Source organism: Pezoporus occidentalis, unplaced genomic scaffold (assembly GCF_034315485.1).
Source record: "Pezoporus occidentalis ecotype Australia unplaced genomic scaffold, CSIRO_AGI_Poc_V1 ctg115, whole genome shotgun sequence".
Lineage (NCBI taxonomy): Eukaryota > Metazoa > Chordata > Aves > Psittaciformes > Psittacidae > Pezoporus > Pezoporus occidentalis.
In genome coordinates this window covers 729,296-746,500 of record NW_026912940.1, presented here as the reverse complement: position 1 = coordinate 746,500, position 17,205 = coordinate 729,296, and the positions used below count along the sequence as shown (strand labels likewise).

The window sequence follows — 17,205 nt, the reverse complement described above, 5'->3', positions numbered from 1 at the left end:
TTATTATCTTTGTGAAATCATGAGGTCCGATTTTAAAATGCTGGTCACCAGTGATTAAAAAGAACAATAGAAATGAAAGAGCAACCCTCCCACAATGAAAGGACTAGTGTTAAAACCCACGTGTGTGTAAACTCACTATAGACTTGCAATTGGAATCTGATGAAATGGATCTGAATCACTTCTTGCCCTCCTCCTTTCAGTCCATTTCATCAGCCCATTAGGTTAAATCAAATGGAAGGGATTTTCATTTTGTTTTTCTACATTGTGTTTTGTGTTGTGGTTTGTTGGCTTTGTTTCGTTTTCAATTTCACATGTACTGTTACAGCCTGATCTGGTTGTGGGACCACAGTTTGTATCCCTGTGGCTTTTTCTCAGTCCATGGCATCAGCAAGTTACTGAGAAGAAGCTTTTGTTGCCAATGTAGCGACACAGTGCTGCTGGAAGCTGGGGGACACTGCCGAGTTGCAGCCTAGTCTCTGGTGTTGCAGTTTTACTGAGCTGTTGGTCTCACTTTCCACAATCCAGGAGGAGTCTTTTCCCATGACGCTGAGACAGCCTGTGCTAGTGCAGCATATCCGCTCGTCCATGATCCCGCTGGTCTGCTCTGCCAGGAGCTTGCTACGGTTTAGCTGTGTCACCTCAGGTGCCTGACCCTGCAGGACAGCAGCTATGTGGTTCAGGAGATCTGTGAAAAATTCAGAAACGCCCTCATAACCTGAAAAGAGGAAAAATGAAGGAGAGAAAAAAAAAAAAGCAATTAAGTCATTTTGCCAAGTTCCTTGGAAGGCTTTTTCTACCACTTTATTTCCTGGGCTGTCCTTGTCCTCCAAGGACAAGGCTTCTTTTCCACAACATCATTTTGAGTGACTGCCTGAGCAGGTTAAAGAGGAACAGAGACCTTTGCTACAAAAACACTTTTGTTCAATCAAAAAAACCCGTCACCTTTCAGATTTTCCGTTTCTTTTTCCTCCCAAGTATATATGTGTACACATAATCTTAGGTATATTCTATCACTTGTTGCCAAGTCCAGGTTTTTCCCTGAATTACAAACTTTGTGGTGTAACATTGATCTTTTTTATTCTGATTCCAGGTTTACGATGGAAAGTTGCTCTAATTCAGAGTCTCCTTGAGGGTCTGAACTCTCTCTAGAATTTCCCCAGTAATGCCCTCAGTTAGGAAACCTCAGAGGCCAGTGTGGCTGGCTTTATACCCTGCAGAAAAGGGACCTTCCCACGGTGCAAGCATGTGATGCATGTCTAATCTAACCTAACTTGGCACCTAAAACATGTTCCTGCTATGAGCAACGTCTGAAAAAGTGCTCAAGGGACAGCAAGCATGTATCAGTGATATAGTATTGGATTGAAACATCAATCTTGTATTTCAGTACTGAAACCACCTTTCCACGTGTTCTGTTAAGTGACTCCAAACAATTTGCAATGCAGAATTTAACAACAAGTTTCCTGGTTAAAAAGTTGCTCAAATACCAGGAGATGTGACATTCTTAGTGACACAAAGGGTGGCAGTAGACATACAGAGCTTCTGGCTCTATTTTAAACACTCTGATACAGCCACAGCTTTATCATTGCATTCATTTTATAACTGAAACAGACATGCAATGTATTGGCACAATGTCTTGAAATGGATACTGCATTACCTAAAATCGTTATAAATTTGATTGAGTATGTAGAAGTGTGTCCTGGGTTCAGCAGTAGCAGTCATTTTTTCTCCTTCTTAGTAGCTGGTGCAGTGCTGTGTTTTTGAGTTTTGGCCTGGGAACAGCACTGATAACACCAATGTTTTTAGTTACTGCTCAGATGTTTAGTCTGACCAAGGACTTTGTGAGTGTCATGCTCTGCCAGGGAGGAGGGGAAGCTGGGAGGAAGCAGAAACAGGATACCTGACCCAAACTGACCAAAGAGGTATTCCATACCACAGCATGTCATGGCCAGCATGTAGAACTGGGGGCAGTTACCTGGAAGGTTTAGAGCACTGCTCGGTTGGGCTGGGTATCAATTGGCGGGCGGTGAGTGGTTGTATTCTCTTCCCTTGTTATTTCCCTTATCATTATTATTATTGGTGGTAGCAGCAGTGGTTTGTGTTATACCTTAGTTACTGAACTGCTCTTATCTCAACCCAGGGGAGTTACACTCTTTCGATTCTACTCCCCATCCCTCCGGGAATGGGGGGAGGAAAGGGGGGGGGGGGCAGTGAGCGAACTGCTACGTGGTACTGAATTACAGCTAGGCTTAAACCACGACAAGGTGACATATGACATTCAGTGTATTTAATGGGATAAGCTGATTGTTTGAAAATGTCTACAAAAGTATTCTGAAAGTGACCTGGCATTAACATAGGAGACTGAAGCAATAAATAGCAGTTTAGAAGTCCCATGTGAATAGCACACATTCACACAGCAGCACATGAGCATAACCAGAGACCATAAAGTACATGCACATTTTAGAACACTTTTAGTGAGTGATCGCAGGGCAGAAGAGTCCCTCAGATCCATAAATACTACAACTTTAATCTCCATTCTCTTGTAAAGACCAACTTTCTTAGGCTATAAAAACCCAAATTCCTGAAAAAATTAAGGAAGAGGATAATTTCACCTTAAGATAAATGTGGTGATTTTATGGTGCATTTATAACCATTACATTAAGCAATTAACTCTTATTTAGGCTGCTACATTGCTTTGGATTTTAATGCACTTGGTCACAGTTCTAGACGCTTAACAGGTCACACAAAACACCAGCAATGTGAGACAACTGCTCCCAGTTTTCCTTTCTCAAAAGGCCCTTAAACAGGTTCAACAAACAATTGGCCATTTCAAAACATCAACTTTCCCACTGCCCCACACGATAATCCATTGGTCTGCAGGGGGCAGCTAGGACTCTTACAGCCAGTCAAGGGAGCCAGAACAAGGTCTCCACCTCTTTGACAGAGGCGCTTGTTATGCTTTTTTGCTTATGTAAAATCCAAGGGATTAGGCTTCAAATCTACTCAGAGTGCTTCAAACACCCCGGGAATAAGCCATCTCCATAGTAACAGCTTTAATATTCAGCGAGGAGATCCCTAGTACCCTGGAGTGTTTCGTGTCTACTCACTGAAAACAAACCAGCCTTGTTTGAGGGCACCTGGTAAACTTAAAAATAAGTTACTTTAAATATTTAATGGGAATAAGATAGCCAGTTATTTAGTTCTGAAATCAGCAGATGTTACGGTGCAAGGAAGCTGTATGTATCAGGCAGGCTTCCTCTGTGCAAGCCCTCTGCACACTGAGTGTAAAGGGCCAAGTAATTCTGCCTGGTCACTCAGAAGAAACTTAACACGCTTGTAAAAAACAAATACAAAGAAGGGAGGAAGAGAACCATGGTATCTCAGCTCCCAAACCACAGGATGCTGGGGAAGGCTGCAAAGTCTGTGTATGTTACCTTACTCTGTTCACTGGGTGCTGCTGCAGGCCTCTCAAAAAAGGCAACTGTGGGCCATCACTGTGCTGTGACGATAACGAAATCAAGAAGGGGAGATTAAATTACACCTTCAGAAACTACTGGCAATGAACTCTGGATTCATGTCACACAAGGCATCAGTGGGAGGATATAAGTTCTGCATGCCTCAAAGCACAAGCTGCATGAATCGTGCTCCAGCAGGTACTATCCTAGCACTGCCCACTGAAACTATTTTGGAAATGCCTGCCTATAAGAGGCCTGAATTTTGCTATGCTGAAAACAGTCTCCAGAATCTTCTGGCTGAGCATGGATAGGAAGGATGTCCACCTAGCAATGCATCTGCAAACAAGTACAATGTAGACCTGTGCATAAGAAGCTTCCCCATGCTCTCAAGCCTCCTGCAAGGACTAACACACTCTATTAATTTAATGCCTCTTCAAAGACAAACTACTGCACAGATTAAAACACAGGATTTGGGCTGAGTGTCAAAAACTATTGCCTTAGGGTACAACAGAGCATGAAGCTGAAGGCAGTTCAGCAAACTTTTGCCACATCATGAAGACATTACTCCTGTTTAACTAGTTAGTTTGCCACTAATTGTTCCCCATTTCAGCATTTCAAGAAAAGGGGAATTTTTCAGCATTTCAAGAAAAGGGGAATTTCAGCAGTCTGTGCAAAGTACCAAATCCAAAACAATACTTGAAAAAAACCCTAACAAACAAAACCAAGACAAGCAAACAAACAAAACCAAACCACCTAACCCCAAAACCAAAATCAAACCCTCCAAACACCAAATCAAAAAGCAGGATGCAGGATTTCAAAAGAATGTCCTGTATCTCTGACTTCCAAGACCCAGTGTCTGAAATATAAACCTATTCATAAAGCTGACATGGCACCATCTGACATCCAATTTAGGTTGTTTCACTGTCTTTGCCAGAAGACTGTTTTCATAGGTATGCAGATTGCATCAACACCGTACGGTAGAACCAAGCTGCAAAGTGACCCGCGAATAGCAGAACCAGAGTTTTAAAAGGAAACCAGTCACTGTGGAGATAAGACAGCCAAGGTACTAAGGGGCAGCAGTGGGGATGAAGAACTGAACTGAAAGATTTAGATAACTGGAGCTCAGGGCAAGATCTCTAGATGTAAAAATACTACAGCCATATTGAAAACTCAAGGTCTTCAATGACAGGTTAAATAAACTACGCAGTGGCCTATATACATCTCTGGTGACAAGAATCACTATTCAGGTAATGAGAAGAGATTCTCAAATTGAAAAACCCCATACAAAACAGCATCAAATGAGATGATGTATTCTTTTACCATGTTAGGCTACGAATATTTAGCACAAGTGACAGAGCATTACTGTCTCCCCTTATACACACTTACAACTCCTTTTAACAATTCCAGTGGTCAAGGAACTTGTTTAGCTGTTTCCAAGACATATGTTGCACTAAAAAAAGGGGAGGACAAATTTACCTGTTTTCAAATGCTCCATTTTATTGTTTTACTCCAGGATGCACTTTTGAGAACCTGTGAGAATATTCAACTTTTTACAGCAACTTCTCTGCACCTGCAGTTTTATCATTATCATCACATTTCTGGTGCTATTGCTTTGTGCATAAACGTCTTTTTGTGGGGACTCAATTTGCACAGGAAGAGATTTTCATGAGAACAGTTTGCTACTTCCACCCCCACAACACTTTTAATGGCACAGAGTCTGGAAAAAAAGAAATCGTAAAAGGCTCTCCTAAAACAGAATTTCTTCTTTTCTCTACAGAATGAGGGACAGGTCCAGAAAGGACAGGCGCCAGCACACACTCTCACACTTCAGTTCCTGACCATCCCTTTGCAAGGAAGGGCATGACAGCCATGTTACAGCTGGCCACTAAAATTTGACCATATCTCTTAAAAGCTGATATTTCAGTAGCACATTCCATTTCTAGATTAGGACTCTGCCCTTCTCAAATCAAACAGCATCTTACCTGAGACCAATTTGGCTGCTGCTTTCCTGTCCCCCACCTGGGGAGCAACAATGTGAGACACCAGCACTAAAACTCCATGCTAAGTACACATGGCACAGTTTCCACAGAGCATGAGTGGATAAGCCTTTCTCACCTGGGAATGCATTTATATCAATGACGGCATGCTGCCCAGTCTGATTGTTAATGATGATATCAATTCCAAAGAGGGAAACGCCCAGAGCTTGCCGCAGAGCCTTCGAGATTTCCCGGATGACATCATCATTTGGCCGCTCAAATACTCCTTCGATTTTATCCAGCTATAGTGAGTGGGAAAAGGCACATTACTGAGGGACTCTGAAACAGGCTTTTTTTGAAAGATTGATTTTCAGAGGTTTCCAGGTGCATATCCAACAAATCTAATTGCAGAGAACCAGTGACCAGAAAGACACCAAAGAGAAACTGCTTTCATAACTCAGAATCCTTCCTACATTGGAAGTTCACTTCCTCTAAAGTACCTAGTTCTTCCTCTTCATTCTGGTGCAGTTCTTGAGCGATAGAGCAGTGTAGGAATAAATGAAGACTCAGAATATTTTAAGTACTAGATCTACACCTTAAAAACCAAATACATCTGGTGTGTTTAACCCCGTGCTGCAAATATTCTGCGTATCATTCTGTTATTTCAATGTAGAATAAGACCTATGTTAAAGTGCTGATAAAACAGACTCCTGCTATTAGTTTAATCTGAGACATACAATTCAACTCAGCAGATATCTTCAGGGCAAAGGCTAATTCAAAGAGCATATCTTTTATATGGGTTTCATGTATAAAATATTCCATAAAGATTTATTACAATGAGTAACTCAGGTTAATTCTGCCTGATAGATGTACCTTTCTTCACTTTTTAAACATGTTAAGCAGCCAAAGTATGCTGTTAGGTATACAGAAGCATGTATGTGTATGAGAGAGATGGCAGGTAAATCACAGAGCATATACTCTAAGTTTCAAAGTAAATTTAGCCATAAAGGGATTTATGACTAGCACAATTACAGTTTTAATATTTTGCATGCCTATCGGTGTTGTATACAAAATTTAATCATTGCCAACTATGGAACTATGCCCCAGTAGAGCTTGTGAAACAGAAAAGAATCTAGAGATTCAGATCCGGAAAGGACCCAGTTCTGTAAAGTGACTTTCTCAGCAGTTGAGTGCCCAAGAACTTGTTAGGATTCATACGTGCAAAGCCTATTGAAAAGACTGGCAATGCAACTGTGAAACTGTGCAGCGTGCTGGCACTGATGGACTCGGAAGACACCCAGAAATGGTCCTGTGGTCACAGCTTGGCCATGCTCCCACCACAGACAGCTAATGGCACTTTGTGGCCCTGCCCAATGTAATTTCTCTGCTTGAATTTTCACCATTTGTCTTTCCTCACAGAACTGAGTCCTGGAAGGATGATTCATGCTTATTAAGCTCTTTGGACAGGAAAAGACCAGGTGTTTGCATTCAAAACTTCCTCATTCCCCTTGCCTAGATTAGCTTTAGGGAGTTTAGGTCTGGCAAGCAGCACAGCCCTCCTGCATCAGTGCTTCCTCACCGGAGCTCGGTAAGGAAAACCAGAGGGGGACACAGTCATGCTGGCTCGTGGTACCAAACAGACCTCAGCCTGCAACACAGAAGCAGACAACTTGTGAAGGAGAGTCACTAGCTGCTAATGCTTCGATAAGAAGACTAGGTAAGTTTTAGAGCCACTCTAGAGGAAAAAAGATCAAGTGTACTTACTGCTGTTAAGACAGATGAGGATTCCGGTTTTGAAACATTGTGGCTGTTGAAAAATATTGATTCTCTGTCTGGAATTAAAAGCAGGTTGTAAATAATACACCAAATTTTACTTTCCACAGGATTAGTGTAAGGAACAGTAGGTGTCACTGCAGACTCGGGAATCCAGTCTTGACCCCTACTGTGCAGTGCCCATCACCCACCCCACCCGCAGGGCCCCTCCTGCCTGCTGGCACTTAGCTGCCTGTGCAGGCAGTGGTCACCCACGGGTTTTGGACCCTGGACCACAGATAAACAGAACTGCACGGGGTTAAGCAGGAACCGGTTTCCTTTCCTTCACCTGAGCAAATTCACTAAGTTAAGTAAGATAATTAAGTTCATTTCTACTAATTCATTATACTCAAAGTGACAGTTCCAGTGGAAAAGTGTGATAGAAAGGAGAAGCTGCATTCACTGCAGGCAGTAGATTGATAGTGCGTAGGGTACACTGAGATCCCTGTGAACCTGCGGAGGGCATGGCCACCATGGAGGAAAGCAGTAAATTTCACGGTCAGGACCTGCCTTCCTTTTGGAGGCACCACAGGAATGCAGGACGTATCCTGAGGTGACAGAAGCCACGAACATACTGGGAGAAACATACCAGCACCTCCCAACCCACTTGCTCTGTGCTGGAGGTTTTACTGGTGGGGAGAAATCCACCGCAGGTCTCCCCTTGGAATTGTCACCACAGCAGACTGATGGCATTGTACAGACAACCCACATGGGAATGCCCGAGTTAAAGTCTCAGCACCCAGGTGTCAGCAGCAATACAGTACTTCTGCCATGCTGGTCTCTCTGAGTGGATACTTAAGAGCAGCTGTAGGTCCACATTTGATAAAGATGGGGAAGCTGTGAAAAGCAAACCCAAATCTACTCTGCAGTCTGACAGCAGCATATAACATTCTTGCCTTTCCTCCCATTTAGAAAGGCCCCGTACTGTCAGCTCTTGAAGTATCTCACACCCGCCAAATCTGCTTAATTGTCAGATCTGCCTTGTCAGATGCCTGTAGCACAGCCCCCTTAAATTCTCCTGATGAGGATAAAAAAAGTCAGACACTTACCCTAATCTGCCCAAAACCCTCATTTTTATGTGGGCTTCTACACAACTTTCAAGTCTTACATTAACAGATGAGACATTAGACAAGGAATTTTTAGAAAGATGCCTTAAAATGTTTCCTTCCAGAAAAAGTACAGACCAACTGTCACAATAGTTTACACAGATTCTGGCCTACTTCATTTGGTCAGGACATAGAGCAGACCTAAACATAAACACAGGTACACATGCCTACAGACAAAGACTTACCAGGATCCTACTGTACATATACTAAACACATATCTGTGTGCAGATCACAATGGTGAACACATGTGGACATACTAGTATCAGCAGAAAACTAAGAAAAGTGACAAGAAACTGGCATTTGTTCATTTATCTCATTTAGTTCAATACCTTCTCCTCTCCCATTCCTATCTCCTGCATTTGTCTAGTTGCAAGCAGATCATGCTCCCATTCATGCACTACTAATTCCTTCTCGCTTCTGCTGGACCACAGAATGCAGTTCTCCGGAAGGGAGCTTTTTCCCGTAAAGGAAATTTAAGCGATCTTTAATGAAAACCCTTCAAGTGTTGCTTTCTAGTGACATTTACGAGGATCACTGTCCTCACTGACAAGTCCATTCATCCTTCCTAGCACAGCTGGTATCTACAAACCAAATGATACGGTTTACAATAGTGGGCCTCACACGTATCGAGAGGCTCATTCAGGGTAGAGCACAAGTGATCTTTAATTTAAACACACATGCATAATCAAGGTAAAAATAGGGAGAGGAAGTTCTGAAATGATGGAATCCAGGAAATTCTCTTCAAAGCACATTTATAAACAAACTCTGGAACAAATGACACATGAACTTACTGTAAAACAACAATTTCTCTCCTTCTCCCCCTTTCCACATGACATAAACTACTATTTCTAACAGGTAAGACTCAGGTTACCATTGCATAAATATTTACTATACGAATGTGTCCTGGGTTCAGCAGTAGCAGTCATGTTTTTTCCTTTGTGGTAGCTGGTGCAGTGCTGTGTTTTGACTTCCAGTCTGAGAACAGTGTTGGTGAAGCCGATGTTTTCAGTTGTTGCTGAGTGATGTTTACCCTGACCAAGGACTTTGTGAGGCTCATGCTCTGCCAGGGAGGAGGGGAAGCTGTGAGGAAGCAGAGATGGGGCGCCTGACCCGGGCTAGCCAGGGAGGTATTCCATACCACAGCACGTCATGGCCGGGGTGGGGGGTAACTGGGAGTTACCCGGAAGGACACGGGCTTCCGGGTGGAACTCGTTTTCTTGGCCGGTGGTATCGTATTCTCTTCCCTTGTTATTTTCCCTTATCATTGTTGTAGTTGATAGTAGCGGTGGTGATTTGTGTTGTACATTGGTTGCTGGACTGTTCTTGTCTCAACCCGTGGGAGTTGCACTCTTTTGACCCTCCTCCCCGTTCCTCCGGGAGCGGGGAAGGGGAGAGCCCCGGTGGCGGGGGGGGGACGGGACACGGACCTCGATTGTTGTCAGCTCGGCACCACTCACTGGGAGTGAGTGAACAAGTTACCTGACTGGGTTTAAACCACGACAGTTCTTTTTTTGGCGCCCAACGTGGGGCACAGCGTATGTTTCCAGCCACCCGGTGGTTGCTTCCACCATGGTAAGCACATGGCGCTTGCCTTGGCGGGTTGGTGGCAGTGTGATATAGTCAATCTGCCAGGCCTCCCCATATTTATACTTCAACCATCGTCCTCCATACCAAAGAGGCTTTAACCGCTTGGCTTGTTTAATTGCAGCACATGTTTCACACTCATGAATAACCTGGGCAATAGTGTCCATTGTTAAGTCCACCCCTCGATCACGGGCCCATGACTGCTACTGCTGAACCCAGGACAGAATGTCATTCCTATGTATTCCAGAGCAGATGAGTTCTCTCCCTCCCTTCCTATTGAAATAATACAGAAGAGGAAAGATGGTATGCAAGGACCAGCTGCCTTCATGTCAGCAGCCTTTTCAAAGATACTTTTGAGCTGTTTGCTGCCAAGGCTCCAAGAACTGACATCTCCTTTTAAATGGGTACAGCATACCTGAGATTCCTGCAGAGAAGTTCTTTAAAGATGGTCTTTTCACCACTGTGTAGGATTCCCCAACCACGAAGACTTTATACAGCACGGCATTGTGATTGATGAAGCTCTGAATGACACAAGGGGGGTGAACAGCTTTCAGGCCCTCCTGGTTGAAGATGATCGCCATCTGGAAACAAGCATATGCAGTTGTGCACAAGTTTTTCAATAATTTCATGCTTACTCACTATATGACCAGCACTGAGGGGGAACATCTACAGGTGCATATATACTGACCATGCGTCAATTCCTTCTCAGCAGCTAGTCCTATTTCATTGCATTTCATTTCACTGACACACAACTCTCCATAAGCTTTCATTTTCAATAAACATTTTCTTCTCAGCTCTTTGCAATTTCATTTGCTACTTCTAGTTGGGAAGCTACTGCAACTGCAGGTGCAACAAAAGGGTGAAACATCTGATCAACACAAACAACAAAGTTTGAATTGAATACAAGAGTGCATCATGAGAACAACAGAAGGAACAGCTCTGTGTACTAACTACAAGATCTTCCCCACAGCTCTATTTCCTGTGGTCTGGTTCAGTCCAGTTGCTATGGCCTAAGCACCACGGTTTCACCCACATCTTCAGAGAACATTTTTCAGACTCTAGTATTTCTTGCTGGAAACAAATGCTGGTCTAACAACATTCCTGGTTTGGTTTCACCCCATTACTCCAAATGGTTAGTCCTCTTGAAGGCACTGGAACAAATATGCCAAAAAGGAAGGCATTTATAGGGCCTGAATGCTGAATAGCTGCCTCAAACAGCATAGAAGCAATGCTGGTAGGTGCACAGAAGTACTTTGACTAACCAGCATATCTCCAGCACATGTTCTTACACTGTTCTTTCCATCAATTCCTCCATTACCATGCTTAAAGGCATATATATAATTACCATAACCACAGTGCTCCATTTTGCAGGTTTGTTGTTGGAGTATGGATGCTGCCATGGCTCCAGTGCAGAACCAGCAGCAAGCACCATTCTGGCACAGGCAACGAAATTACTTTAAGAGATGCGCAGAGTATCATGATGAAACTCAGAAGCCCAGATATTTGCCAAAGCTCTTGTTTCTTTGGCATTTCTTTCCCTAGAAAGGGTTGAGCCCTGCAGGTACAGAGTAACGCATCATCATGGTCCTTCATGTCAGTGAGAGCCAGTGCCTGTATTCAGGGTGGAAGGAAAACCCTGATGAGATTTCTCTCAGGAGACAGCAGTGAGCTCCCCTCTGCTTGGGAGTTTGGCTCCTTTCATTCTGGAGCAAAGTCCAGCCCAGGGTGTGCACATCACGTCAAGAAAAAGCTGATGAGACCTCAGGGACAGTGGGCTCTTCAACAAGCACAGCAGCTGTGCCCATGAAGGGCAGATAGTCTTGGTCTCATTTTGAGAGGGGAGGTTGTACATATTCAAAGTTAAAAGTCTGACCACATTTTTGTTCTTGCTCCTCCTCGTCTGGTAGACCACATGAGATCACATTGTCTGCATGCATGTGTAATGACTCAGTAGACTAACATTTTCTGAGTTCAAGTCAATGCATGCATTCAATATCTACTTGCAGCTGATATTCTTACTCTGTCTCTATTATAGCAGATGCTATCTATCTGACAGTGCAGTGTAAACTTGTGAGTGGTAAGAACCTGTGCAAGAAACCTACTCTAACCAGCAGAACCATCTATCAAGATGATTCACAGCAACATTGTACCTCACTTGTCTCTCAGTGGTGGCAAGAAACACTGCTGTCTTCTTCCTTCTGTGTAGACTGTTGGCATTATAGTATCTACAACATCACACTGCCAAAACCTGTGCTGTTCCTACAGTGTTCTCTTCAAATATTAGTTTTGTATTTATCCTATTTATCCTATTTTGTAAGTATGGAAACCCAGAGAGTTTATCTTCTTGTCACAGAACTGACCTAGGCTACTGGAACCCATGTGAAAACTCTCTTCTGCAAAGCTCTGTGCCAATGGCCCCGTGGACTAGCACACAACCCACACAACTCCCATAGTGTTGTGTTATGCTGGTTCACTGTGATGTCTCACGGATTTTCGCATGCATGAATACAGCTCCAAGAATTTGCTTGCAGGGTGCACTTGCTCTTTGTCATCTAGCACAGACCTGCTGTGTCTGGCAGTAACATGGGAACAATATAATATCCAAATAGTATTCCTCATTACAAATGCAGAGCTCTTTTGAAGGCAAAACAAAACATTTGGCACCAACAATTTTTACTGACAATATCCTTAAGGAACTCAGTCTCAAAACCCACGGTTATTCTCTGCCTTTTCATTCCTGTCTGCTTAAGACTTAGAAAAATGTCATCCTGGACACATTTCTTCAGGTTATGGGTCTCAGTGATATCTCGTGGCAGCTTTACCAAATGTCAGTTATGTTCTGATGGCAGTCAGGAAGGACAACTTTCAGGCATCATCTCTGTTGAACTCTAACAAATAGTGCTGATACACTGGGATTCAAGTCCTGAGCTGGCCAATGTGACTTCTAGTGTAGAGGCCATATAGAACTGTGGGACATCACAAGACAACTCACTAACAGCACCTTGGCTTAACTAACTTGTGTTTTCACTGCAAATTGTGCAGTCTGCCAGCTCTGGCTGGCACCAAACCCAAACTCCAGCCTGCACCTTCAGCTGTCCCTGTTAGCCAGTACTTGAATTTTCTGAATAGTCATCTTAGGAAGAAAAGCAGGCTTCTAGTCAGGCTGTGTTCTAGTTCCAGTGTCAGCTCTGCAGTGGGAATATCTCTACAGAAAATGAAGTGATACACCAAAAGCCAGAGGAGTCAGTAATAAAACAGGCAACAAATTCTTCTAAGCAGCATAGGGTTCTAGGCCTATGCTCCATCTTTTAGACAGACTATACTGTAAGCAGAGTATTTATTCTACACTTCCCTTGCCATTATTTACCATAAAATAGCAATTACCATTACAGTTCCTCTCTGATGATAAACACACTTTTGGACTACTCTTGAAAACTCAGTAACTCCGAAAGTGACTACTACTACTAACTATGTAAAGTACCATGCAAGACTTCAGGCTTTTTTCCAGGGGTCCTCCTAGGCTCCAGTCCTAAGTTCCTGTCATAAAGTGCAGCCTACAGCTGTACTGTAGTCTAATTTTTGCTCAGAAAATGGAATCCTGGCAGGATGCTGAGGTATGTCTGCACTGTATGAAAGAAGAGCAAAGAAAGATTCACCAGGGACATGAACTCTAAGCCTGACTGGACAAGCACTGAAAGATTCATGCATTTCAGGTTGCAGTGAAACTTTTGACAAAAATCATCAGGGAAGCTGAAGTCTTACATTCATTAACAATTCAGTCCCCAAGCATTCTTGGGAATGGTAGCAAAAATTTATAGCAGCAGCTTCAGCAAACTAACAGGACTGTCTGTCAGCTTGTGAAATGATCCAAGCTAAGGCCTGCATGAAAAATCTCACTGCATTTTTAAAAGGAAGTGCTGGTTACTCGAGATTTCAGACACAGCCATTCTGCTCATCTAAGATTTACATTTTACTTCATGGCCTTCAGCCCTGAAAGACACTGCAGCAACGTACTGCATGTTTCAGAAGCAGATGGAAAACCTGGACCAACAACCACGCGTTAACAAAGGAAGCCAGGCATTAGGAGGGCCAACAGCAAGGGCTGGATTCTCAAAACTGAGCTGTGGTAAGCAGGAAGGCAGGAAGCACAAACGGAAAAGAATTAAAACAGGACCCAACTCACGAAAATTTAGAGGAAGCTAGACTCATTGGGAATGCGCTCCTTCCAGGAATACACAACCATTTTAACTGCAATTGCCTTACGGGAAGGAGTGAAGGCAGACAGTTCTACCAGCCGTGTTCTCCCCACTGTGCCAACTGTGCTATTACAACTCAACATGTCTGGAAACTGTGTTTTCTATTACCTTCCCCTCAATAAGAGGACCCAGATGCTTCATCTGCAGCACAAACCCACTTCTCACCTGTACCACATACATGTTGGAGGAAACACATGGTGGAGTGGAAACATCACTTAGTGTGACCTCCCACCAAAGGAGAGGCTGAAGAAGATTCTTTGCAGACAGAGCTGACTGGAGACTACAAACTGCTAGATAAGAAGGAACTAGATCACAGAAGCTAGAAACCGCTAAAAAGAACTTCCATGGTGTAATTAAACATGAGGGAGAGGTGGGGTAAGGGAAGTCATTTGGGCATAGCCCTCATTCTGCCTACTACAGGATCAGAAAGCAATCACCAAGCCTGGGGGACTGAAAGCAGGTGATGACACTGCAGAATTTTTTTAACTCACCTCATGAGAGTTGGTTCCATGGGCCACTCTGGTTTTACAAACTGGGTAAATAAAAAAAGAGAAAAAAACCACAATGCACCACTGAAACAGGACACACAAAGCCCTTAATAAATCTGTTCCTACCCACATGTGCAAACACTGGAGTTCACCAGATCAAAGTATTGACTTTACGAGATACCAGTGAATGTCTCTGCTTGAACAGTGTCCCCAGTCACTGCAAAGCTTGCTCCAAACCCTATTCTCCCAGCTCCAAGCTGTAACCAACGGGCAAGCACAGGTAATTACTGGGACTGGAGAGAGGTGCAAAGGATCACCTAAGAAATTAGTATCACTACTTGTATTGTCATCCTGATACTCAGAGGGCATCTTCAGAAGTATGTAATTTTGCCTGAGGCTGGAGCTACTTTACACCTACCACTGTCCTGAAAACAAAGGAACTGGGACACAGCAAAAAACTTATTTTCCTACCTCCCTCTTTTGGGGGAAGAGCAGGAAACAGAATGTTTACAGTAGTGACATGTTTAAAGAAAGGAACATCAATAAAAGGCAAAGTAAAAGCTGATAGGGAGGGGTTTTGTTCCATATTCCAAGCAGACCTCTTCAGAGTGTTTGTTTCAGCAAGGTTTTAACGTCCCTGACATGTTGGCAATGAAACTCACACTCCTACAGTGTTGGCTATGCCTTGAGGGGTGCATGTGCAATATTCAGAACCTACTAAAAGTGACAAGGAAGAGTCTGTGTACATACTGAATGGGAATGCCAGTCCATTCTTCTCTATAAGCTGCAAGGTATCTTCTCCACAGGCACTTGTCAGCTCCATAAAGGGTGGTGAACAAATCCTCTCATCTGCAAGACAAAAAAGGAAGACTCAGTGGTGATGAGCGGTTTAGCTTCTCAGCTGCATCATTACCAGTTCTCTCCATACTAACTGCTTCTTGATAGTCAGCTTTACTTTAATAGTTGATATTAAAGCACCTGAAAGATTATTAGCCAGGCCTGAACTTGGGTTTCTGGAAACATTTCAGAAGATGAAAGGCCCATGGAAATATATGCCCATATTTTCAGTTAGGCAGCAAAAACCATCAGCCGTTTAGGAATATGTAGCTGTAAAAGACTTAGCCAGTGAGGTGAAAAGCCATTGGGGTTATTAACATTATGCTTTCTGGTCTGCTCCAGAGCGTTTCTGTGATGTGAACATCGTGCTTGTTCACATGGGGTTGAGGGACCCAGACCCCATCCCTCTTAGTGACTCAGTAGGTTGAACTGCTCTAGAATTCACATCCTGTTCACTGTAGGAGAACTTTGATTCCCCTAGGAATGCAGCAGAAGAGGGAGGAAGCACTGTAGGAATCAAAGTACTTGAGCATAAATCTACATCTCTCAAGAGGGCTGGGTTGCAATTTCAAGTGCAAAGAGAACCTTAGCTTCAGCCACAGCTCTGGGACAGGTCAGCAGGCCCAAAGACTTTCAGATGAAAGGTGTTCCCACACTGACTAAGTCAAAGCAAGAACATCCCCCAGTTAAGAGCAACAATCCAGCTCAATGAACAGTCTTAAAAGTACTGCCTCCATGGAGTTTCAGCTGTGGCTGGGTTAACTTTAGAGATACAAATGAATTGTAACCCAAGTAAGCTGTGCAGTACTGAACCGCAGTTCAGAACTGGCCTGCCAAAACTCATTTCTAAGACTTATTTCAAGAGAAACAGCACAACACCTTCCTGCAAGAAGCAACAAGAGACCAGCACAAATGATTGGCACGACTGTACCCGCAAACTAAATCACAGGTTTATGTCAACCAGCATCTTGTCTTGAAAATAAGGAGAATGTGACTGTTATTACCAGCCACCCACATCTATGCCAGTGAACAGAGAACCCAAACAGGTGGAGGCTATGCTATTGAGATGGTGCAGAAACTGAAAAGTACATGCAAACTAAAACTCCAGCAAAACTAACTATGTATTGTGAGAGCACCATGCATCCAGAAACCACTTCATGAGCATTGTTTAGATTAGTATTTTTCATTTCATTCTAAGTGTATGTTTATGCATGTTTCCTCTCTGAAAACTAAATCACTGAAAATACGAGAGAGGCAAAACTCTATTTTGGTATACATATCTCAATACATGCTTCAAAACTCTGTGAGTTATCTCAGAACTCCAGCCACTGGCAATACTGTTGCTACAAGAAGTTTTATGTGAAAAGACTGTTTTCATACATCCTAAAAGGAACAGAAAAGATTGATGCTTTGAGGTCAACCTCTACAAAGCTAAACAAAATTGCTGAGGTGAGTAGCTGAATTGCTGAGGTGAGTAGCTGAATTGCTGAGGTGAGTAGCTGAATTGCTGAGGTGAGTAGCTGAATTGCTGAGGTGAGTAGCTCGAGAGAGGACGCCTTCAACACCGGAGTGGGGGGAGGTCAGCATCCAGGAGCCTCAAACTCAGAGCGGCAAGAGCCACCAAGGGAGCCTCAAGTCCTCGACAGGACCTGCCCGGGAGCCAGCAGCTCAGCTGACGCGAGCAGCTGACTCAC

The 17,205-nt window shown here is 43.5% G+C and overlaps 1 protein-coding gene across 7 annotated transcripts in view; it reads right to left on the bottom strand.

Annotated features, from left to right (window-relative positions):
• Positions 1-222: 222 nt before the first annotated feature.
• The window catches only part of ITPK1 (inositol-tetrakisphosphate 1-kinase), a 150,219-nt gene continuing 133,236 nt past the window's right edge, over positions 223-17,205 (bottom strand). For 5 of the 7 annotated variants that reach the window (XM_062638090.1, XM_062638095.1, XM_062638112.1 and 2 more), the window contains 7 exons: positions 15,425-15,523; positions 14,678-14,718; positions 10,346-10,511; positions 7,193-7,260; positions 7,008-7,076; positions 5,568-5,730; positions 223-715 (listed from right to left, as the gene is read on the bottom strand). In XM_062638090.1, the coding sequence (XP_062494074.1) occupies positions 393-715; positions 5,568-5,730; positions 7,008-7,076; positions 7,193-7,260; positions 10,346-10,511; positions 14,678-14,718; positions 15,425-15,523 (929 nt within the window). In that variant the 3' untranslated portion in view covers positions 223-392. The remainder of the gene's footprint in view (positions 716-5,567; positions 5,731-7,007; positions 7,077-7,192; positions 7,261-10,345; positions 10,512-14,677; positions 14,719-15,424; positions 15,524-17,205) is intronic. The other 2 variants (XM_062638102.1, XM_062638142.1) reach the window with 2 other exon arrangements.